Source organism: Sus scrofa, chromosome 7, assembly GCF_054392235.1.
Source record: "Sus scrofa isolate SSC_HxYL_T2T_F1_AM1 chromosome 7, Sscrofa_HxYL_maternal_Yorkshire_Landrace_v2.0, whole genome shotgun sequence".
Lineage (NCBI taxonomy): Eukaryota > Metazoa > Chordata > Mammalia > Artiodactyla > Suidae > Sus > Sus scrofa.
Genome location: NC_139389.1, coordinates 84,598,063 through 84,624,809, shown reverse-complemented (window position 1 = coordinate 84,624,809; position 26,747 = coordinate 84,598,063). Strand labels below are relative to the sequence as shown.

At 46.0% G+C, this 26,747-nt stretch overlaps 1 protein-coding gene and 1 long non-coding RNA gene across 8 annotated transcripts; one reads left to right on the top strand and one right to left on the bottom strand.

The window, feature by feature from the left end:
- Positions 1–1,729: 1,729 nt before the first annotated feature.
- HAUS4 (HAUS augmin like complex subunit 4) lies at positions 1,730–13,906 on the bottom strand. 7 transcript variants are annotated; one of them, XM_021098226.2, is made up of 10 exons: positions 13,587–13,879; positions 11,433–11,509; positions 7,549–7,691; positions 7,342–7,473; positions 6,605–6,739; positions 4,231–4,327; positions 3,368–3,513; positions 3,109–3,239; positions 2,692–2,760; positions 1,730–2,199 (listed from the first exon to the last, which is right to left on the bottom strand). In XM_021098226.2, the coding sequence occupies exons 2-10, from the start codon at positions 11,485–11,487 to the stop codon at positions 2,016–2,018; spliced, it is 1,092 nt and encodes a 363-aa protein (XP_020953885.1). In that variant the 5' UTR covers positions 11,488–11,509; positions 13,587–13,879; the 3' UTR covers positions 1,730–2,015.
- LOC146401704 (uncharacterized) lies at positions 7,663–14,472 on the top strand. Its single transcript, XR_014810845.1, has 2 exons — positions 7,663–7,738; positions 13,514–14,472. It is a non-coding gene; the product is annotated as an uncharacterized LOC146401704 (long non-coding RNA).
- The last annotated feature ends 12,275 nt before the right edge of the window (positions 14,473–26,747 follow it).

Genomic DNA, 26,747 nt, shown 5'->3' with positions numbered 1-26,747 from the left:
CAGAGTAGCACTATATACAATAGCAAAGACATGAAAACAACCTAAATGTCCACTGACAGATGAATGGATAAAGAAAATATGGCATATAATAAATAATACCATTTGCAACAACATGAACAGACCTAGATTATCGTACTAAGTGAAGTAGGTTGGATAGAGAAAGACAAACATGATATTGCTTATTTGTGGAATCTTAAAAAATGATGCAAATGAACTTATTTACAAAACAGAAACTCACAGACATAGAAAACAATCTTTTTTTGGTCTTTTTAGGGCCACACCCTTGCATATGGAAATTCCCGGGCTAGGGGTTGAATTAGAGCCACAGCTGCCAAGCTACACCACAGCCACAGCCACAGCCACACAGGATCTGAGGCGCATCTGCCACATGCTTCACAGCTCATGCCAACACCAGATCCTTAACCTACTGAGCAAGGCCAGGGATCAAACCTGCATCCTCATGGATACTGGTCAGGTTTGTCACCACTGAGCCACTACAGGAACCCCAGAAAACAGTCTTATGGTTACCAAAGGGGAGGGGGAGGGAGATAAATGAGGAGTTTGGGATTAACATAAACATGCTCCTAGGTATAAGAGGGATAAACATCAGGGACCTACTGTATGACACAGGGAACTATATTCGATATCTTGTAATAACCTATAGTGGAAAAGAAGGAAGGAGTTCCTTGGTGGCTCAGCAGGTTAAGGATCTGGCATTATCATTGTTGTGGCATGGGTTTGATCCCTAAACTAAGTAGACTGTGGAACTTGCTTCCTCAGAGTGATCCCCTCCCACCCTCTGCTTTTGGAGAGAGAAGTAACCCTCAAACCACACCAGAGGGAAGCAGGAGCACAAGAGGCTTGAGTCCTTTCCTACAACCAAGCTGGATGCCTAGGTGCTTTATTTTACCCACTCCAACCAAGAACCACAGTGGCAGAACAGTCTCCTACCCACCTGAGCATCTAGCACTCCTCTGGAAACTATAGTTCTTCAAGAGCAAGCCCAGGAATTCCTGCTGTGGCTCAGCAGGTTAAGGATTCAATGTAGTCCCCGTGAAGATGCAGGTTTGACCGCTGGCCTGGCTTAGTGGGTTAGGGATCGTGTTGCCACAAGCCGCAGCATAGGTCACAGGTACGGCTCAGCTCCCGTGCTGCTATGGCCGTAATACAGGCTGGCAGCTGCAGCTCCAAGAGCAAGCCTCATTTTAATTCACTCCTGCTCTCTAGGAATGAAGCCTCTTGAACTCCACAGGGGCAGGCTGGCCCTGCTACCTCCCACCCTTTGCACAAACATTATGGATCTCTTTGGACCTACTCAGTTCCCCTCCTTAACCATGTAGTTTTTTTCTCTCTCTGCACTTTAGTTTGGGAGGTTTCTATTGACGTCTTCAAGCTCAATGATTCTTTTTTTTTTTCTTTTTTGTCTTTTGTCCTTTTTTTAGGACCGCACCTGTGGCATATGGAGGTTCCCAGGCTAGGGGTCTAATCAGAGCTGTAGCTGTAGGCCTGCGCCAGAGCCACAGCAATGCCAGATCTGAGCCATGTCTGTGACCTACAACACAGCTCATCGCAACAGCGGATCCTTAACCCACTGAGCGAGGCCAGGGATCGAACCGAAACCTCATGGTTCCTAGTCAGATTTGTTTCCACTGCGCCACGACGGGAACTCCTCCATATAGTTTTTGATATTCTTTTTTTATCTTTGCCCAAAGGAAAATGACTAAAGTCCTAGACACCATATCATCACTTTATTCAGGAGATAATCAAATATGATACAGGGCTGACACTTACAAATAGCTGTACATAAAATTATACAAATCTGTTACATTTTCCAGAAGAGACTCAGTCATTGTAAAAAAGGAAGAAAAACCCGGTGGTCCCAAAAGGACTAGTGTTTCGAGCAAGTGTCCTCACACTCCCTTGAGTAAAGGTGGCCTCAAGTAGAGGTGGTCTTCTTACCGGAGAGGAGGCGGCAGCCCCTAAGCAGAAGCTGGGCCTCCTGACCCCAACGATGCTCAGCGGTAGGCCTTGTCGAACTCCTGGAGGGCCCAGCGCTTGTTCTCAGTTGCCTGCTTGAGTTGGGTGTACTCTTTCACCAGCCTATCAAACTCCTCTCCAAGGACCTCATAGGTGTTCAGGACCTGTCGGGACTTCTCCATGTCCTGCTCTTGTAGGTGAATGGCCCCCTCCAAACGGTCCCTAAGAATTCAGGCCCAGAAGATACAAAATAAGGATCCGGTTCCCCAAAAAGCAGACAAGAATAGGAAGGTGTTAAAATGAATGAATCTCAGAGTTCCTGTTGTGGCCCAGTGGGTTAAGGACACAACGTTGTGTCTGTGAGGATGCGGGTTCGATCCCTGGCCTCACTCAGTGGGTTATGGAGCCGGTGCGTTGCTACATCTCTGGTCCAGTGTTGCTGTGGCATAAGGGCCAGGGAACTTCCATATGCCACAGGTAGGGTGGTAAAATTAAAAATAGACTGGAGTTCCTTGGTGGCACGGTGGCTTTAGGATCCAGTGTTGTCCCTTCTGTGGTGTGGATTTGATTCTTGCCCCAAGAAGTTCCCCATGCCATGGGCATGGCCAAAAAATAAACACAAAATAAAAATAAGTAAAATAAAACCAATGAGTCTGGAGGGTGTGGGGACCAGCTCTGAGGAGCCTGAACTACCAGGCTCCTGGGAGTTCTCACCTAATGAGACGATGAACTTCCACCTTCTCAGCAGTGTAAGTGTCAGACAAAATCTTTAGCTCTTCTATCCTGACCAAGGGAAGAAAGAAATGTCAATCTGAGGATCCCTCACAGCAGCAGAGTTAGGACTGGGACCCAGGACCTGCCTGTGGTCAAGACATGAGCTAGGCAGTAACAGGGTAAACAAGGTCATTCTGAATTCCTGGGCAGTCTAGCTCGCAGTAACACACCCATTTCAGATGCTTTAGAATAAAAGACCCAAGAACGTTGAAGGCTTTGGGGTAACCCAAAGATGTGATATATACTTAATACCCACAGGGTGCCCGGCAGGTGGAAAGAAAAGAGAAATGAGGGTGAGGGTCAGAGTGGGTGGCATGTTAGACAGAGCCCTTCAGATCCACAGGGGTCACAGCTCACCGCAGCTTCAGGATCAGGGTGCTGCACTTGATCTCCAGGTACTGGGCATTGCTGCGGTCCAGCTCTGACTGAGCCTTCAGCCGGTGTTCCTGAAGTAGCCTCTGCAGCAATGCCAGGCAGCGGAGAAGCACCTAAGGCAGGAAGAAGAAGGTAGGCACAAACAACCATAGAAGGCAGATCAGAAATCCCTGGCTTCCCCAGAGGTGCCCCTGGGGCCAGGGTAAAAGAGAAAGGAAGCCACCCTAGCGCCCTGCCAGACCTGGGAGTAGGTGGCACTCTTCTTCTCCAGTAGCACCATCTGCTCCTTCTGCTGGCTCTTGGCATCCTGGCACTGCTGCTTCTCATCCATCAGGACCTCTGCAAGCTTCCCCACCTTTTCAGCCTTCCGGGTTTCACCGTCTGAATCTGGGCAAAGAGACAGCGCGCTGAACGCAAAAGCCCAAAATGCTCCTATCCTACATTTAGCCCCACAAATTCTGTCTTCTGGCCAGCTTTTCTTCTGATGGCCCAGTTCTCATAATTAAGTTTTCTCTACTCTTACTTTTGACTCCAGATTTGCCCCCCCCTCCTTTTCTGGTCTTTTTAGGACCACACCCATGGCATATGGAAGTTCCCAGGCTAGGGGCTGAATGGGAGCTACAGCTGCCGGCCTGCACCACAGCCACAGCAATGCCAGATCCGAGCCGCATCTGCAACCTACACCACAGCTCATGGCAGTGCCGGATCCTTAACCCACTGAGCGAGGCCAGGGATCAAACCTGCATCCTCATATACTAGTCGGGTTCATTAACCAGAGACACAACAGGAACACCCCTCAATTCTTAAATCACAGAAGTAAAGACAAGAACATCTGTTGGCCTAAACTTTCCTATTTCATTCTGATTTCCTTGAGAACAATCTCATCCTTTCCTGCAGCAAGAGGTCACTGTCACTCAGCACCTCGCCCAATGAAAAGAGTCCTTACCAAATTCCTCGCTTTTATGTTATCAGCAAGGAAACAAACATGTCCAATGCTTCCCAGCTTCCATCCCGAATCTAAAATTCAAACGCATTATTCCCCAAAGAGCAGACCAGGAGCCCGGGAGGCCAGCCATGAATAGAACGCCAAGGGCCAGCAGGCACCTGAATCGGGATTGTGGTAGCAGAGCAGAGTGAAACATTTCTTCTTGAGCAGCTCCTCCACTTCCAGTGCAAGCCGGGCTCTCATCCACACACAATCCTACAGCCACAGAAGCGAAAAGAGACTTGCAGGTGGGCTGTTAGAACTAGGAAGAGCCAGTCAATGAATACATGATGCTTGAGGAGAGCCAAAGAAAACGCATCAAGAGACATCAGGGAGATTAATAGTCTATCAAATTAGCAAAGAATACAATGACTGTCAAGATCCCATGCTGATTTGAAGGTGGGGACCTGGGGCACTGGGAGCACCGCTTTGGAGAGCGGTTTGGCAACACATACCACGTGTTCTACATGTGTATCCTCTGACCCAGGAATCCCACTTACACTTGGGAAATAATCATACAAAGATACCTATGAACTGGCATGTTCACATCAGGGTGGTTTCTTTTTCTCTCTTTCTTTCTTTTTTTTGGCTGTGCTCGAGGCACACAGAAATTCCCGGGCCAGGGATCTAACCTATCCCACAGCAGCAACCTGAGCCAGAAAATGACAATGCTGGATCCTTAACTCACTGAGCCACTAGGGAACTCCTTATCAGTGTGGTTTCCAATGGTAAAAATGTGGAAAACAAACTTAAATTTTTTTTTTTTTTGTCTTTTTGCCATTTCTTGGGTCGCTCCCACGGCATATGGAGGTTCCCAGGCTAGGGGTCGAATAGGAGCTGTAGCTGCCAGCCTACACCAGAGCCACAGCAATGCGGGATCCGAGCCGCATCTGCGACTTACACCACAGCTCACGGCAACGCCGGATCGTTAACCCACTGAGCAAGGGCAGGGACTGAACCCGCAACCTCATGGTTCCTAGTCAGATTTGTTAAACCACTGCGCCACGACGGGAACTCCAACAAACTTAAATTAATATTGATAAGGTTAAGGTTAAGAAATAAGGATAAGGTTATCAATAAGGTTAAGAAAACTGTATTAAATCCATATAATGGAATCCTATCTGTGATTTAAACGATGACATAATAGGGACACTGAGCACTAAGTATGTGCCTGGACACTGTGCTAAAAGTGCTTTAGGAGATGGGGGAGGGATAAATTAGGAGGCTGGAATTAACATATACACACTACTAGGGAGTTCCCCTTCATGGGTCAGCAGTTAATGAACTCGACTAGGATCCATGAGGATATAGGATGGATCCCTGGTCTTGCCCCGTGGGTGAAGGATCCAGCATTGCCATGAGCCGTGGGATAGGTTACAGACATGGCTCAGATCTGGCGTTGCTGTGGCTGCAGCATAGGCCAGCAGCTATAGCTCTGATTTGACCCCTTGCCTGGGAACTTGCATATGCCACAGGTGCAGCCCTAAAAAGCAAAACAACAACAAAAACGTATACAAACTACTATATATAAAATAGATAACCACCAAGGACCCACTGTAGACCACAGGGTACAATACTCAATATTTTGTAAAAACCTATAATGGAAAAGAAAATGACAAAGAATAGATTATAAATATCTGTATAACTGAACCACTAGGCTATATATACACCTGAAGACTAATACGACACTGTAAATCAACTATACTTTTTTTTTTTTGGCTTTTTAGGGCTGCACCCAAGGCATATGGAGGTTCCCAGGCTAGGGGTTGAACCCAAGCTGTAGCCACTGGCCTACACCACAGCCACTCATGGATACTAGTCAGAATCATTTCCGCTGAGACATGAAGGGAACTACTAAATCAACTATACTTCAATTAAAAAAAAAAAAGATGCTTTAGGAGGTATCATCTTATAATTATTTGAAAAAAAATGTATACCTGAAAATACTAATATACTTGAAAAAAATTTAAAATATATTAAGTGGAAACAGATTATATTCTCCACATACTATTTATGTCAAGCTGTAATATAATAATACTGCATTTGTTTCTAGATGTAGTTTTTCAGCTTTTACTTTCTTCCTTCTAACATCTTTCTTATATTTGAGTTTGACCACCACAAGCGTTTTTTTTTTTTTTTTTTTTTGCTTTTTCAGGACTGTACCTGCAGCATATAGAAGTTTCCAGGCTAGGGATCAAAATGGAGCTGCAGCTGCTGGCCTACACCACAGTCACTACAATGCCATATCTGAGCCTCATCTGCAACCTACCCCACAGGTCACAGCAACGCTGATCCTCAACCCAGTGAGTGAGGCCAGGGATTGAACCCATGGCCTCATGGATACTAGTCGGGGTCGTTATTGCTGAGCCTCAATGGGAACTCCTGCATATATCATTTTTACAGAAACAATAAGGCTTAAACAAAAGATGTTGAATATGTGGGAGAAATTAAGCCATTTCATTTCTTTGATCCCAATATCTGCCCAACCCCAACCTCTGAGGGTGGCATGAGCTCCAGAAGGTCCGATTTCTCCAGCCCTAGCAGTGAAGGCACCTCTGTCTCTTGTCTGGGGCCCAAGAGCTGTGTCAGCTCAGTCACAAGCAGTCGCTGTTCAAGGGTCTCATGAAACTGAGGGAGAGAATAAAAAAACAGACAGAGGTTATTATAAAACTTCTACTCTACCTCCTTGGAGTTCCTGTCATGGCTCAGTGGTTAATGAATCTGACTAGCATCCATGAGGACGCAGGTTCAATCCCTGCCTTGCTCAGTGGGTTAAGGATCCAGCCTTACTGTGAGGTGTGGTATAGGTCACAGATGCAGTTCAGATCTTGTGTGGCTGTGGCTGGCAGCTGTAGCTCCGATTTGACCCTCAGACTGGGAACCTCCACATGCCACAGGCATGGCCATAAAAAGCGGGGGGGGGGGGACAAAAAAAAACCCAAAACAAAAACCTTCTCCTACTCCACCTCCTCATGAACCAGTTCTTCACACATCTTCAAAGTCCTCAAGTGTGTCATCCCCTTCAGATCACTTCTCAGCTGCCGGCACCTTCTGTCAATCTTTCTTTTCAAAACCCTGACAACATAGCCACCTCTTTCCCCATAACTAAGGTCCCTTTCTTTTTTGATAACCATTCCTCAAAGCCATTTCCCCCATATCAGTGGAAGCCACAGCTGGCCTGATCATTTCTACAGCTGCTACCAGCACCCAAGTCATCTCTCCTGCCTCACCTTTTTGTCCTCAGAAGTTAAATTTGTGTCTTGTATTTTTACATAGTAGTCGACAAGCAGCTCTTGAATGACTCTATGCAAAATCTCAAACCTCAACCATTTTGTCTTGTGCAGTCGAACTTCCTTCCATGCCTGGAAAACCGAAAAACGTCTCAGGTAGGGACCCACCTCTTCCTCCCTATCAGCCCCTTCTCCCAGGGCCCTTACCTGAGTCTGCTCCTTTGCCAGGATGAGGCTTAAGCCACACTCGTCCATGTGTTGAGAGAGACTCAGAAGTAGTTTGCTGAAGTGTGGGTTCTGTAACAGGTCCTCTTCCCTCAGGTGACAAGGAGGAAGCTGTTTGCTGCACACTTAATGGGCCATCCCCCACAAGGACCAAAAGGCAAAGACAAGAAAGGTACAGACTCTTAATTTATATAACTGAGCATAAGTCTTAGCTTAATATTTTTTTCACTGTTGAAATAATTTTATTTTTTTTATTACTCAATGAATTACATTTGTAGTTGTATTAGCTTAATATTCACATCCAAAAAAACCCCTACATTTTTGGTAGGGAAGTGTTTTAAATTGATTGAATTAAAAAAAAAAAAAAACCCACAAATAAACTAGAGACAATACTCAAAGTAACAAGAATTTATACTATATACAAGGCTATTCATTAAGAATTAGGGACCGTGGAGGTCCCTTTGTGGCTCAGCATGCTAAGAATCTGACTGCGGAGTTCCCGTCGTGGTGCAGTGGAAATGAATCTGCCTAGGAACCACAAGGTTGCCGGTTCAATCCCTGGCCTTGCTCAGTGGGTTAAGGATCTGGCATTGCCATGACCTATGGTGTAGGTCGCAGACATGGCTCAGATTCCATGTTGCTGCACCTGTGGTGTAGGCTGGCAGCTGTAGCTCTGACTGGACCCCTAGCCTGGGAACCTCCATATGCCACGAGTGCGGCCATAAAGAGCAAAACAAAAAAACAAAAGCAAAACCCGACTACTATCCTTGAAGATGTGGGTTCCCGATCTCTGGCCTCACTCAGTGGGTTAAGGATCCAGGGTTGCCACAAGCTGCAGCATAGGTCACAGATGCAGCTCGATTCCCACACTGCTGTGGCTGTGGCTTCGGCTGGCAGCAGAAGCTCCAGTTAGACCCCTAGCCTGGAAACTTCTATATGCCGCAGGTTTTGCCCTAAAAAGACCAAAAAGAAAAAAAAAAAAAATTAGGGATAGGTAACGAGTCTCTTTACAAAAACTAAAGTCAGAGTTCCCACTGTGGCACAGGGGAAACAAATCCAACTAGTATCCATGAGGATTTGGGTTCAATCCCTGGCCTCACTCAGTGGGCTAAGGATCCAGCGTTGCCATGAGCTGTGGTGTAGGTGGTAGACGCGGCTCAGATCCTGATTTGCTGTGGCTATAGTGTAGCCACTGGGTTGGATCCGGGCAGCTGTAGCGCTAATCAACCCCTATCCTGGGAACTCCATATGCCTCGGGTGCGGTCCTAAAAAGTAAAAAAAAAAACAAAAAACAAAAAAACCACAAAAAACAAAAAAACTAAGGTCTTAGTGGCGTTCCCACTGTGGCACAGTGGGTTAAGAACTCAACTGCAGTGGCTCTGGTTGCTGCCGAGGTGTGTTTTGATCCCCAGTGCAGTGAGTTAAAGGATCCAGTGTTGCCACAGCTGCAGCTCGGATTCAATCCCTGGTCCAGGAACTTCCATATGCTGCAGGTGTGGCATATAAAAACAAAAACCTAAGATCTTATAAAGTGGAAATACAGTGGGAAAATATTAGACAAAGAGGAGTTCCAGTTGTTGCTCAGTGGAAATGAACCAGACTAGTATCCATGAGGACTTTGGTTCAATCCCTAGCCTCACTCAGCGGGTTGGGAATCCAGCATTGCCATGAGCTGTGGTCATAGACATGGCTCAGATTCCATGTTGCTGTGGCGCAGGCCGGTGGCTGCAGCTCCAATTCAACCTCTACCCTGGGAACTTCCATATGCCACAGGTGTGACCCTACAAAGCAAAAAAAAAAAAAAAAAAAAAATTAAAAAAAGGAGTTCCTGTCGTGGCGCAGTGGTTAACGAATCTGACTAGGAACCATGAGGTTTCGGGTTCAGTCCCTGCCCTTGCTCAGTGGGTTAACGATCCAGCGTTGCCGTGAGCTGTGGTGTAGGTTGCAGACGCGGCTCAGATCCCGAGTTGCTGTGGCTCTGGCATAGGGTGGCGGCTACAGCTCCGATTGGACCCCTAGCCTGGGAACCTCCATATGCCGTGGGAGCGGCCCAAAGAAATAGCAAAAAGACAAAAAAAAAAAAAAAGACTGAGAAAAGATATATATTTGTTTTTCTTTTTTTTTTTTTTTTGACTTTTTGTCTTTTCAGGGCTGCACCCATGGCATATGGAGGTTCCCAGGCTAGGGGTCCAATCGGCCACAGCAACTCAGGATCTGAGCCCCGTCTTCGACCTACACCACAGCTCATGGCAACGCTGGATCCTTAGCCCACTGAGTGAGGCCAGGGATCGAACCCGCCACCTCATGGTTCCTAGTTGGATTCGCTTCCACTGCATGACAATGGGCACTCCAGATATATTCTTAAGAGTAACTACACAATTTAAATAACCAAATTATCCTCATTGTAAGTAGAGGTGAGTAACTCATGTGGGTGCAGAACAGCACATGCATAAGAAAAACTGCAAGAAACCAGGATCCGGTGGTTATTCCATATGCTCACGGGGCTTTTTCTCCACCTTTTCCCACGTGCCTTCTGCTGGGGTCTTCTGTTTTACTCCCACCTACCACTTGCATTTCCATTCTTGGACCATCATTCCAAATGATTATCACACCAAAGTCCTTTTAGAGAATAAGAAATCTCACTTCCAGAGTTCCCATCATGGCTCAGAGGAAACAAATCTGACTAGCATCCATGGGGTGCAGGTTCAATTCCTGGCCTCAATCAGTGGGTTAAGGATCTGGTGTTGCCGTGAGCTGTGACATAGGTCGCAGATGCAGCTCAGATCCAGCATTCCTGCAGCTGTAGTGTAGCCTGGCAGCTACAGCTCTGATTCGACCCCTAGCCTGGGAACCTCCATATGCTCCAGGTAGAGCCCTAAAAAATTTTAAAAAGACCAAAAATAAAGAAATTTCTCCAAGTTCCTATCGTGGTGCAACAGAAACAAATCCAACTAGGAACCATGAGGTTTCAGGTTCAATCCCTGTCCTCGCTCAGTAGGTTAAGGATCCGGCGTTGCTGTGGCTGTGGTGTAGGCCAGTAGCAACAGCTTCGATTAGACCCCTAGCCTGGGAACCTCAACGAGCCACAGGTGCGGTCCTAAAAAGACAAAAAGAAAAAACAAAAAAAAGAAATAACTCTTTCCCCTCCCCAAGGCACTGAAAGATCAATATGGAAATCATCAAAACACAGAAGGCTGAAGTTTTCAAAGAATTCAAAATATAGAAGGGATTTGAGATATGGAAAGAATACAAGATGTAGAAGGATCTGAGATTCTGGAGAACATATAAGAAAATTCAAGACACAGGAAGGCAGCCTTCAAAAGTTCACTGGCCACCCTTGTCTTCAGGATATGCTTGCTAACATAGCACAGGAGCATCTTGAATTTTTATTTATGAATTTATTATTTTGTCTTTTGGGAATGCATCCACGATACATGGAAGTTCCCAGGCTAGGAGTCAAATCGGAGCTGTACTCATTGGCCTACGCCACAGCCACACTGGATCTAAACCGTGCCTTTGACCTACATCACACGGTTCATGACAAGGCCAGATCCTTAACCCACTGAGTGAGGCCGGGGATGGAACCCTTGTCCTCAAGGATACTAGTCTGGTTTGTTATCACTGAACCATGAGGGGAACTCCCTTGAAATTTCAGGCTACTGCAGAAGCAGATACTGAGTAGGAGTTGGTGTAATCTGTCTTCCAATAAGACAGTGTTTAAAAATCTTCAAGTCTTCTAGTTACCTCAGAAACTCAGGCTTCTGTGAAGAGAAACCATACCTGGGAACATTATAAATCCTTTTTATTATAGAAGGCAAGACCTCTCTGGATAAGTTCTCAAGCCTCTTGCAATTGGCTACCCTTACCTTGTTGGAGTAGTTCCATCCCTTCTCCAGGTGAGCAGAAATCCCCAGATGCCATCTGCGTTTCTTGGGATTCTTATCTGTGGAACGGAGTAAAAGAAAACAAAAAAATAAACTGTCTGGCTGCTCCAGAGAGAAAACTACCTTGGGTTAAAATTTCCATTATCAACAAGCCTGGGAGGAGGAACCCTCTTTCAGAGGGGGACAATATCATACATCCTGGGTCCTGTCTGAAAAGAGGCCTCCTTGGGAGGGACAATATCATACATCCTGGGTCCTGTCTGAAAAGAGGCCTCCTTGGGAAAGACAAGTTTCCAATTCATTAGTTTAAACAGGAGGGTGGAAATTCCCACTGCAGCACAGCAGAAACAAATCTGACTAGTATCCCTGAGGACTCGGGTTCCATCCCTGGCCTCACTCAGTTGGGGATCCCAGGTTGCTGTGGCTGTGGTGTAGGCCAGCAGCTGTAACTCCAATTTGACCCCTAGCCTGGGAACCTCCATATGCCAGTTGCAGGCCTAAAAAGCAAAATAAAATAAACAGGAGGGTGCTCCCCTGCCCCACCATTATGTCTAAGGTTAAAACTCAGCCGTTGCGTTCTCGTTTTGAGTGAATTGGGAAATGTGGAAAAGGAAAAAAGTCCATTTTTCTCCAGTCAAATAACTCAGCTATCAGATTCCTCAATAGTTTCTAACACTTCTTTAACCTGTGCTTTCATCTGAGATTTGTCAGTAGTTTTTGATCATTAACTCTAGAAACATCCTTCAGCAGTGACAAATCATTCCACACCTGAACAAAAACAACTGGTTTTCACATAACAGCGTTGGTAAAGAGCACCTGGAGGAAAATACAGGACAGGAAGACTGACAGGGAGGTCAGTGCCAAAAGGAGTAAGGCACAGATGAATTAATAATGCGGCTGAGGAGTTCCCGTCGTGGCGCAGTGGTTAACGAATCCGACTAGGAACCCTGAGGTTGCGGGTTCCCTCCCTGTCCTTATTCAGTGGGTTAACGATCCGGCATTGCCGTGAGCTGTGGTGTAGGTTGCAGACGCGGCTCGGATGCCGCGTTGCTGTGGCTCTGGCGTAGGCCGGTGGCCACAGCTCCGATTCGACCCCTAGCCCGGGAACCTCCATATGCCGCGGGAGCAGCCCAAAGAAATAGCAAAAAGACAAAAAAATAATAATAATAATGCGGCTGAGCCTGGCCAGGTGGACATGCGCTGTTGGCGTTTTGCCAGAACACGGAGAACACTGAAAAGAGTGACATCAACACAAAGGGGCAGTAAAGATGGTCAGAGGGTGGACCCCTGAGGCAAAATTCTTCCCTTGACATGACTCCCCCCACCTTTTTTTGGCTCCACCCCGCCTCTCTGTAAAGTATCAAATCCCAAAGGGCAGCTGAGCCTCCCAAAGCAGAACAGACACAGGTTATTATGATTTAACACTTCATGTTCACAGAACATTTGGTTTACTCCCTCGTTTTATGAGTAACATCAAAGTAAGGACTCATTTGTTTTGTAACATGGTCCAGAGGGGGACGCAGTTGAGGAGGCAGAACTCTAGGACTTAATTTGCAGCTCAGCTGTTGCTTCTGTGTGAATTTAAGGGAAATGCTTTTTTTGTGCCAAATTTTCCCCACCTGCAAAACTGAGATAACGATTCCTGCCTTGGATGAGACATTAAGAATTAATAACAATCGACTTGTCAACAAAAGCCACTACTTAGTTAAGCTCAGTGTTTTAGCAATTCTGTTTATCACGGATCTAAGCCTGCAAGTAAATTTTGCAGGCAAACTTCATCCACGGAAATGAGGACCAACTCAAATTTCAAAAACGCTAGCTGTTCTTCCCTCCCTAGGGGAACTGCCCACTTGGGGTTTTTTAGGGTACTTTTCTTTACCCTTTTAAAGTGTTACAGGGCGGGAACGGTGGCGGCAATCAGGCTCCATTCTCCACCCTTTGCACTCAGACGTGTGAAAACGCTGCTGCAAGGACCTAAGCATTTAAATGTTCTGACTCAGGCGTCTTTTAAATTCTTAGAGCTGTCTTTACACGCTGCACTGAACGTTAAATTGATTTTACAGGTATTTTCACAAGATGTGACCCTTAAAGGGCCCGAGATGAATCAAAATGCGGAGCGGGCTCTCTGGCGCCTACTTTTCTTCCGTCTGGGCGGCCAAGGATTCCCAAGGGCGAGCGCGGTCTCGGTGGCGGGAGACTGCGGACTGGCTGGATTGACCCTCCTAGCGTTCCTCCTCCCCGCAGCGCCGCCCGCTGACCCTCCGAGGCAAACCTGCACAGCATGCGGCAGCTGAAGCTCCAGAGGCGATGCCGAGGGGGCTGGAGTGGGCAGGCCAGTGGTGGCAACACCAGCCCCCCGCCCACGCCCGGGGTCCGGAACCTCTCCCTGCGGCCCAGCGCAGAGGCTAGGAGCTAGGCACCGGAGAACCTCGCGGGACCGTCGGGGGCGGGGATAATGCCGAAAGCGCGTCGGAGGGGCGGGGCCACGCTCTAGGCGGGAACGGCAGGCTCCGCCCCTCGCCGGGCGTGCAACCCCTTAGACCCCAACAGCCTGTGACCAGTTTTGAAGCAAGACGTCTTTGCTTCTTCTCCGGGTACCGTCCCCATGTCGAGGGCAAACGCTGAGAAGCTGGTAATAATTGCTAGCTCTTATTGAGGGCCCACGATGAGTCAGACACTATGTCAAGCCTTTGACTTGCCTCGCCTCGCCCCGCCCCCGTTTAGTTCTTAACAGCGTCTATGAGAAAGTCACTATCATACCCATTTTACAGAGGGGAAAACTAAGGCGCAAAGAGGTTAGGAGGCATGTTCAAGGTCGCAGCTGGCAGAATGTAAACCTGACCCAAGGGCCCTCTGAATTTTCCCAGACCGGCCGCCCATTCCAAGCCTGCCTGCAGGTCTCTTGCTCAAGTGCTGCCAGCCCTTCTACTTGGGCGGGCTTCCTCTCCAATTTCTTCCCTCATGCTTCTCCTCTGCCCTCTCCTTTACGTCTCTTTCATTAAAAATGTCTTTTTAAAAAATATATGGAGTTCCCGTCGCGGCTCAGTGGTTAACGAATCCAACTAGGAACCACGAGGTTGCCGGTTCAATCCCTGGCCTTGCTCAGCGGGTTAAGGATCCAGCATTGCCGTGAGCTGTGGTGTAGGTTGTAGACGCGGCTCGGATCCCGCGTTGCTGTGGCTCTGGCGTAGGCGGGCAGCTACAGCTCCAATTAGACCCCTAGCCTGGGAACCTCCATATGCTGCGGGAGCCACCCAAGAAATGGCAAGAAAAAAAAAAAAGTCAGTATAGACGTTTATTGTTTGCTTAACAAGAAGTGCAGAAGTGGGGGTCCTAAGCCTTTTTAGTAGCAACCTGGTATCAAAGTTGTTTGCAGGTCTCTTTGCAATCCCCTCGTGGTCACAAAGTGGCTTCAGAAGTCCCAGAAGTACATGATCTCAACAGCATCCCAAACAGGCAGTAAGAAGAAGAGCCTTCTTCTATGACAGGGAAGAAAGTCTTTCCTGGAAGCACCCAGCAGGCTTGCCCATACCTCTCATTGGCCTGACTGGGTCACCTGCCCACCTCTAGACCAATGAGCAGGATGTCTTCCATTTGGCCCCCCAGATCCACATCTGCTCTTCAACACCCTATGTGGAAAGGAAGGACTACCTAGGAAGTTTAGAGTTCTCATGTTCCCTGACTGGGTTCAGCCAATGGGGGAATCTCAGCAGGAGGTGGGAAGGAGAGAAAACAGTGATGGGAGGAAGACAGTTTCCTTGTCCCTGACTTCCTCTCTGGGCTTGACCTCAGGCTGACTATGGACTTTGACCAAATGTCATCACACCTCTCAAGGGGGTCCCCCTACCTCTCTCTGGGTTAACTTCACCCCATCCTTTTTGCAAAGTCAACCGGAATCCAGTCATTAGATGAATTATCAGTATTATTGTTATTATTTTTTAGTGCCATGGGTGCAGCATATGAAGTTCCCTGGCAAGGGGTCGAATGGGAGCTACAGCTGCCAGCCTATGCCACAGCCACAACAATGCCAGATCCTAGCTGCATCTGCAACCTACACCGAAGCTCATGGCAACACTGGATCCTTAACTCACTGAGTGGCGCCAGAGATTGTACCCTCATCCTCATGGATACTAGTCGGGTTTGTTTCCGCTGAGCCACAGCTGGAACTCCTAGATGAATTATTTTAAAAATATTTAATAGTAAGTAAATTGCATGAGAGAAGCAGAGTCTGAGGTAGTGGAGAAGGAATCTCAGGGCTAGGTGTGCTGGGTGGCAGAGAATTTAACCTTTTCTTTTAGTACCAACTAGAGAATTCTTGCCAGCAATACATAGAGCAATAGTGTGATCCAGTGCAGAAATTTTATATCCTTGGTCGTCTTGTCACCTGCCACCTTTCGTGCTTAATATTAAAGTGCTGTCATTTTCTAAGGCTTTTAAGAATCATTTATGCTTGCTCAGTTCTGTAGTGCAGCGTCATTAAATATCAGGCATAATGTCCCTAACAAACGGCACTTGGAACAAAATAGCAAGCATGCTTTGGTGACTCAGAGCTGATCAGAAATCTACTGAAATTTCATGTCTCATATTTGCCAAATTTTCTAAAATGGTACTACAAAGCTGTGGCTGGGCAGCTCTAAAGCACTTGGGGAATGACAAGGTGAAGGGTGCAGAGGTCTGTTTCCAGGTAGGAGGGGAGAGGGGGAGTGCCGTGGGAAGCCTGGATTAGATCGAACTTTTATATGCAATTATCTGTTCCATCTCTGTCTCTAACAAACTATGTGACCTTGGGTTTCAGGTTCCTTATCTGTCAAAAGGAGGAACTAACATATTTCTAGCTCCTCCAGTCTTGTGGTGTTGATGTAATGATCACATGAGATAATGGCTGAGAAAGTGCTTTGGAAGGACTATCAAAGTGAGATGTTTTTAAATTGACACTGATTAAGCACTTATTAAGTGCCTTGGGAGAGACACAAAGATAAATAGGATCCAGTCTCAGCCCTGAAGAAGCTCATAATCCAGTTGAGAAGATAAGGCATACACATGAAAAGCAAATAATACAAGGCAGAAAAAGGTGTCAAAAGAACAGTTTAGATTATAAATACTAGAGAATCTTGAGGAAGGTACAGAACTCTTTTTGCAGGAATGGATAGGAAAGACTATAAAATAAATCTCATCTTAGCCGACCCTGAAGGGAGAGGAAATTTGGATCATTTAGAAGGAAGGAAACATCCCAGCAAGTGGAGGCAGAGACAGGTGCGTTCTGGGTCCAAAAGGAGACCAGACCAGGTGAAGCGAAAGACTTCACGGGCCAGTTCTGCATAAGATGAGAAAATGGAGCCTATAGGCCCCCCTGCCAGTTAAAACTGCAGCAAGTACTGAAAAAGGATCTTACAATTGACATCATCTGGGGTCCTTGAGCAAGAAAGAATTGCAAGAGAGGCCGTAGAATTCATTCTCTTTCTCTCTCCCCCTCCCTCCCTCTCTCTTTGTCCTGGTTTTAAAAGAAAAAAAAACCAACAGTTTTATTGAGGTATTTTGGCATGCAATATTTAAAGTGTACAGTTAATTAAGTTTTGACATAACTGTACATCTGTGAAACTATCACCGAAATCAACATAGTGAACGTAGGCATCACTCTGTCTGTGATTATTTGTGCCCCTTTGTGATTCCCTCCCAGCCACTGATCTGCTTTCTGTCCCTGTAGATTAGTTGGCACTTTCTAGTATTTTATATAGATGGAATCAAATAAAGAGGTTCTCTCTTTTGTCTGGCTTATTTCACCCAGCATAGTTAATTTTGAGTTTCATACATGTTGTTGCTCGTCTCAATATTCATTTTTTTCAGTTCATGTCTTTTTATTGTTGAGAAATACTACAGAATCCTCTTTAAAAATCTTCATTTGTTTGGGTTTGTATTTAAGGAGAAGCTTCCTGCATGACCCCATGTGGGTGCTTGGCACACAGAGGCACTTATTTGTTGAAAGGATGAATTTTTTGCCACTCCCACAGTGCTAACACCTTATATAGTTTTATTTGTTCCATTGAATGTTTGGCCTTTATAGGCCTGTCTCTTCATCGGTGTTTTTCATCTCACCTTCTGCTAAACCATATGCAAAATACAATCACTCACTTCTTACATGTTCTTTAATGATCAAGCCAAGAATATGCTCAAGTATTCTCGAGCTAGACTCTGGGAGGGAGTGTGAAGGGGGTGGTGTAGAAAGATAAATTAGGCATAAATCCTCCCCACAATCTAGCTCTACCTTCTTTTTTTTTTTTTTTTTTTTTTTTTTTTTTTTTTTTTTGTCTTTTGTCTTTTGTTGTTGTTGTTGCTGTTGTTGCTATTTCTTGGGCCGCTCCCGCGGCATATGGAGGTTCCCAGGCTAGGGGTTGAATCGGAGCTGTAGCCACCGGCCTACGCCAGAGCCACAGCAACGCGGGATCCGAGCCGCGTCTGCAACCTACACCACAGCTCACGGCAACGCCGGATCGTTAACCCACTGAGCAAGGGCAGGGACCGAACCCGCAACCTCATGGTTCCTAGTCGGATTCGTTAACCACTGCGCCACAACGGGAACTCCAGCTCTACCTTCTTGAAGCACTGCTTTTGAATCAAATATTCAAAAAAATATTCATGGGAGTTCCCATCATGGCGCAATGGAAATGAATCCGACTAGCAAACATGAAGTTGTGGGTTCGATCCCTGGCCTTGCTCAGTGGGTTAAGGATCTGGTATTGCCATGAGTTGTGGTGTAGGTCGTAGACACAGCTCAGATCCTGCATTGCTGTGGCAGGCCAGCAGCTGTAGCCCCAATTCGACCCCTTGTCTGGGAACCTCCATATGCCAGAAGTGAGGCCCTAAAGTGCAAAAAAAAAAAAAAAAAAAAAATTCATGTACATGGGGATTTTGTTTTTCTGCACTTGCAGCATGTGGAAGTCCCAGGCCTAGGGATCAATCCCATGCCACAGCACCAGCTATAGTAACAACCCCCCGTGCCACAAGGGAACTGTTTCATGTATAGGTTTTTACCTTGATAATAAATGTAAATGGGAGTCTGAGAAAAAGTCTGCCTAACGTTTCAGACCATTCCTTTGCTGCATTGTTTAGAATTACAGTGAAGAATGGAGATTTGCTGAGAACCTCACAGGCACTCTGCCTCCCATACTCTAGCCAGTAAACAGAACGGTGCTCCAGAGTTAGAGATTCCAGGGGAGCATTTAGTGTTCTACTTATCAAACTGATGGAAAGCTTTGAGTAGAATATTTTCTCCCACTGAAAATTTGGTTAACTAACCAGTTTCAAAGCTAAGATATTAAAATAGCCATTGGATTATGGAACCACACTTAACTGAGCAATTGTTTATAAAAAAAAATTTTTTTAAGCCATACAACTTTGAATGTATCTGAAGACAAGTAGCAGAAATTTATTATGGTATTATGGACTCAGAAGCTTGTTTTAGGAATAAAAATTTCACAGGCAGTCAAGAGATTTCAGAATTATTTTCAAGGGTGTTCACTGGAAAATGAAGGTATTCAGAGCCATAACTATTGATGATTAAGCTAGAAAATTTCATGCCCCTTGTAAGTACATGATGTAAGGAGAAAGCAAGTGGATAAAGAAAATATGTAATCAACCTATGACATCGAATGAAAATTTTAGAACAAATGTTCATAATGTGCCATTTTTTTGCAATTGCTTAACACTTCCAAGGGGAGGTCAAACCCAATCCTTGTGGCTTCAAAGGTTGCCTGACTGTTCACAGAAACTTTTGTCATACAAACAGGAATGAGCCTGGTTTTACCTTGAGATGCTATTGTGAAGATATGAAAAAGGACTGATAGGAAATTTTGGATTCAAAGAAAAGCTGAGAAATTTGGCTCAAAAAATGGGACAGATTGAAACCATTTTTGCCAAAGGAATATGAGACAGTTAAAGGAAATTGATTCAGAAGACTTGTATCATTCTGAAAAGCTAGACGTGAAGCACAGCGTGTTCAGTTCTTGTTATAACTGATGGAATGTGCTGCTGTAATGCAGCAACACGTGCCAGGCTGATAAAGTATTTCCCCGGATTTTAAACTGATGATGACACTGTCTCATACTGAGCTGCATAGGAAAGAGATTTTCTCCTTTCAAAATTATGTCAGAACCAGTGGGAGAAACAGACCTACCTACCAAAGGGCATTTGGAGTTTCATGCTTGGGAAGAACACACACTGTAAAATTTCAAACGACTCCTATGATAAAGGTGCCATGACAAAAAAAAAGAAAAAAGAAAAACCTTGAGGAAGTTAGCAATTTAGTATACTTTCTATATTCCATTTACCAAAGAGAATTTTTTTTTATTTATTTTTTTTTTTTAGGGCCACACCCGTGGCATATGGAAGTTCCCAGGCTAGGGGTCCAAGAATTGGAACTACAGCTGCCGGCCTCTGCCACAGCCACAGCCACGGGGGATCCCAGCTGCATCTTCCACCTAGACTACAGGTCGTGGCAACACCGGATTCCTGACCCACTGATCAAAGTCAGGGATCAAGCCCTCATCCTCATGGATGCTAATCAAATTCTTTTCTGCTGTGCCACAATGGGAACTCCCTAAAGAGAAATTTTTCCAAACTAATCTACAGTATTCAACCATGGTAGCTAAGTAGATTAAGTATTACATCTGGGTTTCCCATGACTGGGTTGCCTTCTAAAAATCCAGGCATAGATGTTTCTGGAATGTGTGCTTTTCTTGGGCAGCATTTCAAAGCTAATTTATTGGTATTTTCAAATTATTGATAATGGGAGGCTCTATGGATAGGCAGCCCTTGATCATTCAAATCAAGGGTTACTGACTCAAAAGTCTATGGGAGCCAGGCAGGTAATTAATGTGGGAAGGGCACAGACTAAAGAGTGGTGGGGACAATGACAGACTAAGGAGAAAATACACCAAATAAAGGAGCAGCCATCAGTTCTGCCCAATTGCTGCCATGTGGGAATGGAAGCCCAGGGATGACAGATCTGGTAGCTCAAAAAACTTTAGAAACCCAGTCTTCATATGTAATTTCCAGATTTTTTTTTTTTTTTTAAGGGTTGCACCTGTGACATATGGAAGTTCCCAGGCTAGGGGTCAAGTCAGAGCTGCAGCTGCAGGTTAACACCACAGCCACGGCAATGACAACACTGGATCCTTAATCCCCTGAGCAAGGCCAGGGATTGAACCTGGATCCTCATGGATACCAGTCAGGCTTGTTACCGCTGAGTCACAGGGGGAACTTCCTATAACTTTCTTCATATTTTTATGTGAAATCTCCTGAATTTACAAATGTTGGCAGCCAGTTATTTGTAACAGCTTATTACTATTACAGAGGCAGTACGCACATGTTGTATAAAAATGGAAAGTGTACGGAGTTCCCTGGTGGCCTATTGGGTTAAGGATTCAGCTTTTTCACTGCTGTGGCACAGGTTTGATCCCTGGCCTGGGGACTTCTACATGCCACAGGCATAGCATAGCTGGGGGTGAAAAAAAGAAAGAAAAAAGACATAGGCCGACAATAACAAAACCTATTCTCACCACTCTGAGATCACCTTGTGCATATCCTTTCAGATTTTGTATTCATAAATATATAGACATTTTAAAAGCAAAACATGGAGTTCCTGTTCTGGCTCTGTGGGTTAAGAATCTGACTAGTATCCATGAGGATGCAGTTTTGATCCCTGGCCTCACTCAGTGAGTTAAAGGACCCAGTCTTGCTGCAAGCTGTGGCTCAGATCTGGCTGTGGCTGTGGCTGTGGCTGTGGCTGTGGCTGGCAGCTGCAGCTCTGATTCAATCCCTAGCCTGGGTAACTTCCATAGACCTCAAGTGCAGCCCTAAAAAGAAAAGAAAAATATGATTACCCTGTTTTGGAACTGGTATTTTGTTAATGATTTTGACCTTTCTGAGTAGATTTTTACTCCATCTAATTCTCTGTCCATATTAAAACATTTCCAGTAGACCCCAAACATCTTTTATAGCAACTTGTTTAAACCAATAGGGATCCCAGGACCATGTGTTGTGTTGTTATTATATAACTTAAGTCTCTTTAATCTAGCAGTTTTGACCCCCCAAAAATTATACTGATTTGCTAAAGAGAGCTGCTGAGTTGCCCTGCAGCATGTGTCACCTCCTAGACTTGTCTCCTTGCTTCCTCCTAGTGTCCTTTGCTTTTCTATCCCCAATATTTCCTATAAACTGCAAGCTATAGCTAATACTTCTTTTTTTTTTTTTGTCTTTTGTCTTTTTGTTGTTGTTGTTGTTGTTGTTGCTATTTCTTGGGCCGCTCCCACGGCATATGGAGGTTCCCAGGCTAGGGGTTGAATCGGAGCTGTAGCCACCAGCCTACGCCAGAGCCACAGCAACGCGGGATCCGAGCCGCGTCTGCAACCTACACCACAGCTCACGGCAACGCCGGATCCTTAACCCACTGAGCAAGGGCAGGGACCGAACCCGCAACCTCATGGTTCCTAGTCGGATTCGTTAACCACTGCGCCACGACGGGAACTCCTAATGCTTCTTTTTTAAAAATGTATTTAGGAGTTCCCATCGTGGCTCGGTGGCTAACGAATCCGACTAGGAACCAGGAGGTTTCGGGTTCAATCCCTGGCCTCGCTCAGCGGATTAAGGATCCGGCATTGCCGTGAGCTGTGGTGTAGGTCGTAGACACAGCTCAGATCCTGCGTTGCTGTGGCTCTGGAGTAGGACAGCAGCTACAGCTCCAATTAGACCCCTAGCCTGGGAACCTCCATATGCTGAAGGTGCAGCCCTAGAAAAGGCAAAAAGACCAAAAAAAAGTATTTATTTTTAAGACCGCACCTGCAACATATGGAGGTTCCTAGGCTAGGGGTCTAATTGGACCTATGGCTGCCAGCCTATGCCACAGCCACAGCAATGCAGGATCCAAGAGGCGACTGCGACATACACCATAGCTCAGGGCAATGCTGGATCCTTAAACCACTGAGTGAGGCCAGGGATTGAACCTGCAACCTCATGGTTCCTAGTCAGATTCACTTCTGCTGTGCCACATGGGAACTCCTCTAATGGGGCTTTTGTAGGGGCGGAGCAGCTAGGCTATATGCCAGGTTGGGTTATGTGTTTGCCTCACACCAGAACTGGTCTCCTGGTTAGTGATACCAAGACTGATTCCAGGAAACGAGTGATGACAGTCTGATCCCTCCAACACACAGTTACGTTTTTGGCCTCCATATGGTAAACTGATAGTGTCACTTGGCGCTGTAAGAACATGCAGTAGTCCACCAATCATTTCACCTATGGTTTTTAACACCAATTAATAATCTTTGCCAGGAATTCCCATCGTGGCTCAGTGGTTAACGAATCCGACTAGGAACCATGAGGTCGCAGGTTTGATTCTTGGCCTTGCTCAGTGGGTTAAGGATCCGGCGTTGCCGTGAGCTGTGGTGTAGGTTGTAGACGCGGCTTGGATCCCGTGCTGCTGTGGCTCTGGCGTAAGCCAGCAGCTGTAGCTCCGATTAGACCCCTAGCCTGGGAACCTCCATATGCTGCGGGAACGGCCCCAGAAAAGGCAAAAAGACAAAAACAAAACAAACAAACAAAAATAATTTCTGCCAGCATCAATAATTTCATTAAAGTTCACAAAATGCTGTTTTTTTCCAATGCTGTCATTCTTTCTACATTTATTGGCTAGCATTTTCCCCTCTTCAACCAGGGTTCAAGTTAATACTATTAAAAAAAACTCCCAGTGGGCCAAACTCAACACGTTTGGGAGCAGGATTTACCCTATGGGCTGCCACCTTCTGATTTACACTCTAAGTCAGACCAAGTCTCACCACTGTCATTTGTACCCTGCACATTAGGTCTTCTGTTTGTAACACTCAATTTCTTTGCACTTGTTGACAGGTTGCTTGTAATCTTCTCACCACATTTTATGTGTGCATTTATCTCCCTGGCTAGACTGTGACCTCCTCAAGGACAGGGACTCTCCTGCAGTATATTTCCTTTGCTTCTCCTATTGTGCTTTTAAAGGTATTTTCCTGACTGCTAGATCTAATTAATAAAAAAGCACCAGTAAAAACTGAAAGTTTGGAGTTCCTCTCATGGCTCAGTGGTAATGAACTGACTAGTATCCATGAGGATGTGGGTTCAATCCCTGGCCTCTCTCAGTGGGTTAAGGATCTGATGTTGCTGTGAGCTGTGGTGTAGTTCACAGACGCGGCTCAGTTCCTGTGTTGCTGTGGCTGTGGCGTAGGCAGGCAGCTTGTAGCTCCAATTCAACCCCTAGCCTAGGAACTTCCATATGCTGCAGGTGTGGCCCTAAAAAGCAAAAGCAAACAAACAAACAAAACCCAATGTTTTCATTATTGTCTCTTGTGTTCCTTTTAATTTCCCACTAAAACTTGCCCTATTTATCCATCATAATGAAGTGCTCATCTCATTTACAGTTTACTCATGCCAAGGAGTCCTCCTGATGGGGGTGGGGAAGAGCAGACTACTGATGATAAGCTCTTTATTAGTCTTCGAAAGTTTGGAGTTCCTGCTGTGGGTTAAGGACCCTGCATTGCTGCAACTGTGGAGTAGGTCAAAGCTGTGGCTTGGATTTGACCCCCAGCCTGGGAATTTCCATATGGCGTACTCAGAATTTCTATTTCTTTATTCAGTAAAAGGAGATGACGAGATTATCTCTAAACTCACAGCACACTTGGCTCTAACTCTCCAGGATACAAGCCTAACCACTACCAACAGGTGTTAGTAGATGTTCCTTCTAACCCATCTCTCCCTGCTTGGACAGTGCCTTGGCTCCCTTCACATGGGTCAACACTATCCATTCTAAGATCAGGTGAAATAATACCCATGGTGGATGGCATTTGTCTCTGATGACTCTCCTACCATCACGGCTAGACTGGTCTCATCTATACGTCTCGGTAACAGTCTGCTCAGATTTCCAAGGTCAAACCATAGGGCCTACTTTGCGACCAGGACCAAGCGTGGACACTCCAAGGGCGCTACACAAGCAACTGGCAACAGCAAAGACCCAGTCTTAGGTCTTCTTTGCTGCAAAGGAGACAAGGATGGAGAGGACTTAGGTGGGTTAGACCCTTGTCCTTGTTGTGGAGTCTCACCATTAGGGCTCTGAATGCCCCCAGGCCAGCTCTGGACTAGGGGGCCTTCTAAAAATAAAACAAAATAAAAATACTTTAGCTCACCGTTTTTTCCCCAATCCTTTTATCTCAGTCCTATTAGTTTCCTTCTCCTATTTTTTTTTTTTTTCTTTCTCAGCCATGCTAATAGTATATAGAATTTCCTAGGCTAGGGATGGAATCTGAGCCATAGCTATGACCTACACCACAGCTGCAGCTATATCCTTACCCCACTGTGCCAGGCTGGGGATTGAACCCACACCATCTCAGAGACAATGCCAGATCCTTAAACCACAGCACCACAGCAAGAACTCCTAGAAACTGAATTTTTTTTTGGGGGGGGCCACACCCACGGCATATGGAAATTCCCAGACTAGGGGTCTAATCAGAGCTGTAGCTGCCGGCCTAGGCCTACGCCACAGCCACAGCAGTGCAGGATCCAAGCCGCGTCTGCAACCTACACCACAGCTCACAGCAACGCCAGATCTTTAACCCGCTGAGTGAGGCCAGGGATCAAACCCGCAAACTCAGGGTTCCTAGTCGGATTTGTTAACCACTGCTCCATGACGGGAACTCTGCTAGAAACTGAATTTTTTAAAAAAGTGCTTGAAAATTAGGTAAAGCAGAAAAAGATATCCATAAAGGTAGGAAGCAATCTCATTATTTACAAAGTGCTGCAAATTTGATAAACTTATGGTGCTAATAATTCATGCTTTTGTCATAAGCATGACAAAAAAGAATAGACAACTAAATGGCTATAAAAATACCCAGAAGAGGTCTGAGCTTTTGGCAAAATGGTCATTAAGTGAAGTGAGTTTTAAACAAGTAAGTTTTCAGTGAATTGATTTTAAGAGGTCTAACCAAACTGACTAGAGCCAAGTGCAGTGTTTTGTCCCTTGGGCTCCTGGAGTCTCAGATTTTGGGAACTGCAGTGGATAGAATCCTGGTTCCCTCTGAGAAGGCAGCAGGTCTGGAGACCAAGTGTAACGAACCAAGCGTAAGAGTGACCTGAGAAGAGAGAGAGAGTGTGTGTGCCCATATATGCACACAATGGGCTTGAGAGATGTACACAGTGTGACTAGAGGTTACCTAGACATTTTACCCAGCAACTCCACACCAGAGGCCCAGTCCTTACCTCCCCCTGCTGAGGGGAAGAAGAACCACATACAGGCAGCCACCGAGCCTCCCCTGGCCCACATGTGTCCCTGAGAAACAGGAACTACAGGTAACAGGCCTGCCCAGAGCTGGCTCCCATTCCCATCGGGAGGGTAAAGAGCTCTCCTAGTCCACAGACAGAAGCGGGCCAGTGGAGTTTCCCATGGCGCAGTGGGTTAATGATATAGCTTATCTCTGCGGAGGCACTGTTCCATCCCCCGTGCATAGCACATCAGGTGAAGCATCCGGCATTGCTGCAGCTGTGGCCTAGGTCACAGCTCAGGCTAGGATTCAATCCCTGGTCTGGGAACTTCCATATGAGGTGGGTGCAGTCGAAAAAGAAAAAAAGAAAGGGGGGTGGTGGCCAAGAAGTAACTCAATGTCCAGTTTCCACCTCATCAAATAATACCATAGGTGTTCCCGTCATGGCTCAGTGGTTAAGGCCTCTGACTAGCATCCGTGAGGGTGAAGGTTCAATCCCTGGCCTTGCTCAGTGGGTTAAGGATCTGGCATTGCTGTGAGCTGTGGTGTAGGTCACAGATGAGGCTTGGATCCTGCATTGCTCTGGCTGTGGTGTAGGCCAGCGGCTACAGCTCCGATTTGACCTCTAGTCTGGGAACCTCCATATGCCACAGATACAGCCCTAGAAAACAAACAAACAAACAAAAAAGATACTGCAGGAAGAACATGACTGGCCCCATGTGCAGGGTATAAAATAGTGAGGAGAGGAGTTTCCTTTGTGGCTCAGCAGAAATGAATCCAACTAGTATCCATGAGGACGCAGGTTCGATCCCTGGCCTCCCTCAGTGGGTTAAGGATCTGGGGTTGCCATGAGCTGTGGTGTAGGTCATAGATGTGGCCTGGATCTGGTGTGGCTGTGGCTTTGCTGTAGGCCAGCAGCTACAGCTCTGATTCGACCCCTAGCCTGGGAACCTCCATATCCTGCAGTTGTGACCCTAAAAATACAAAAAGGAGCTCCCATGCTGTCCTCTCTTCCTATAAACCAGAA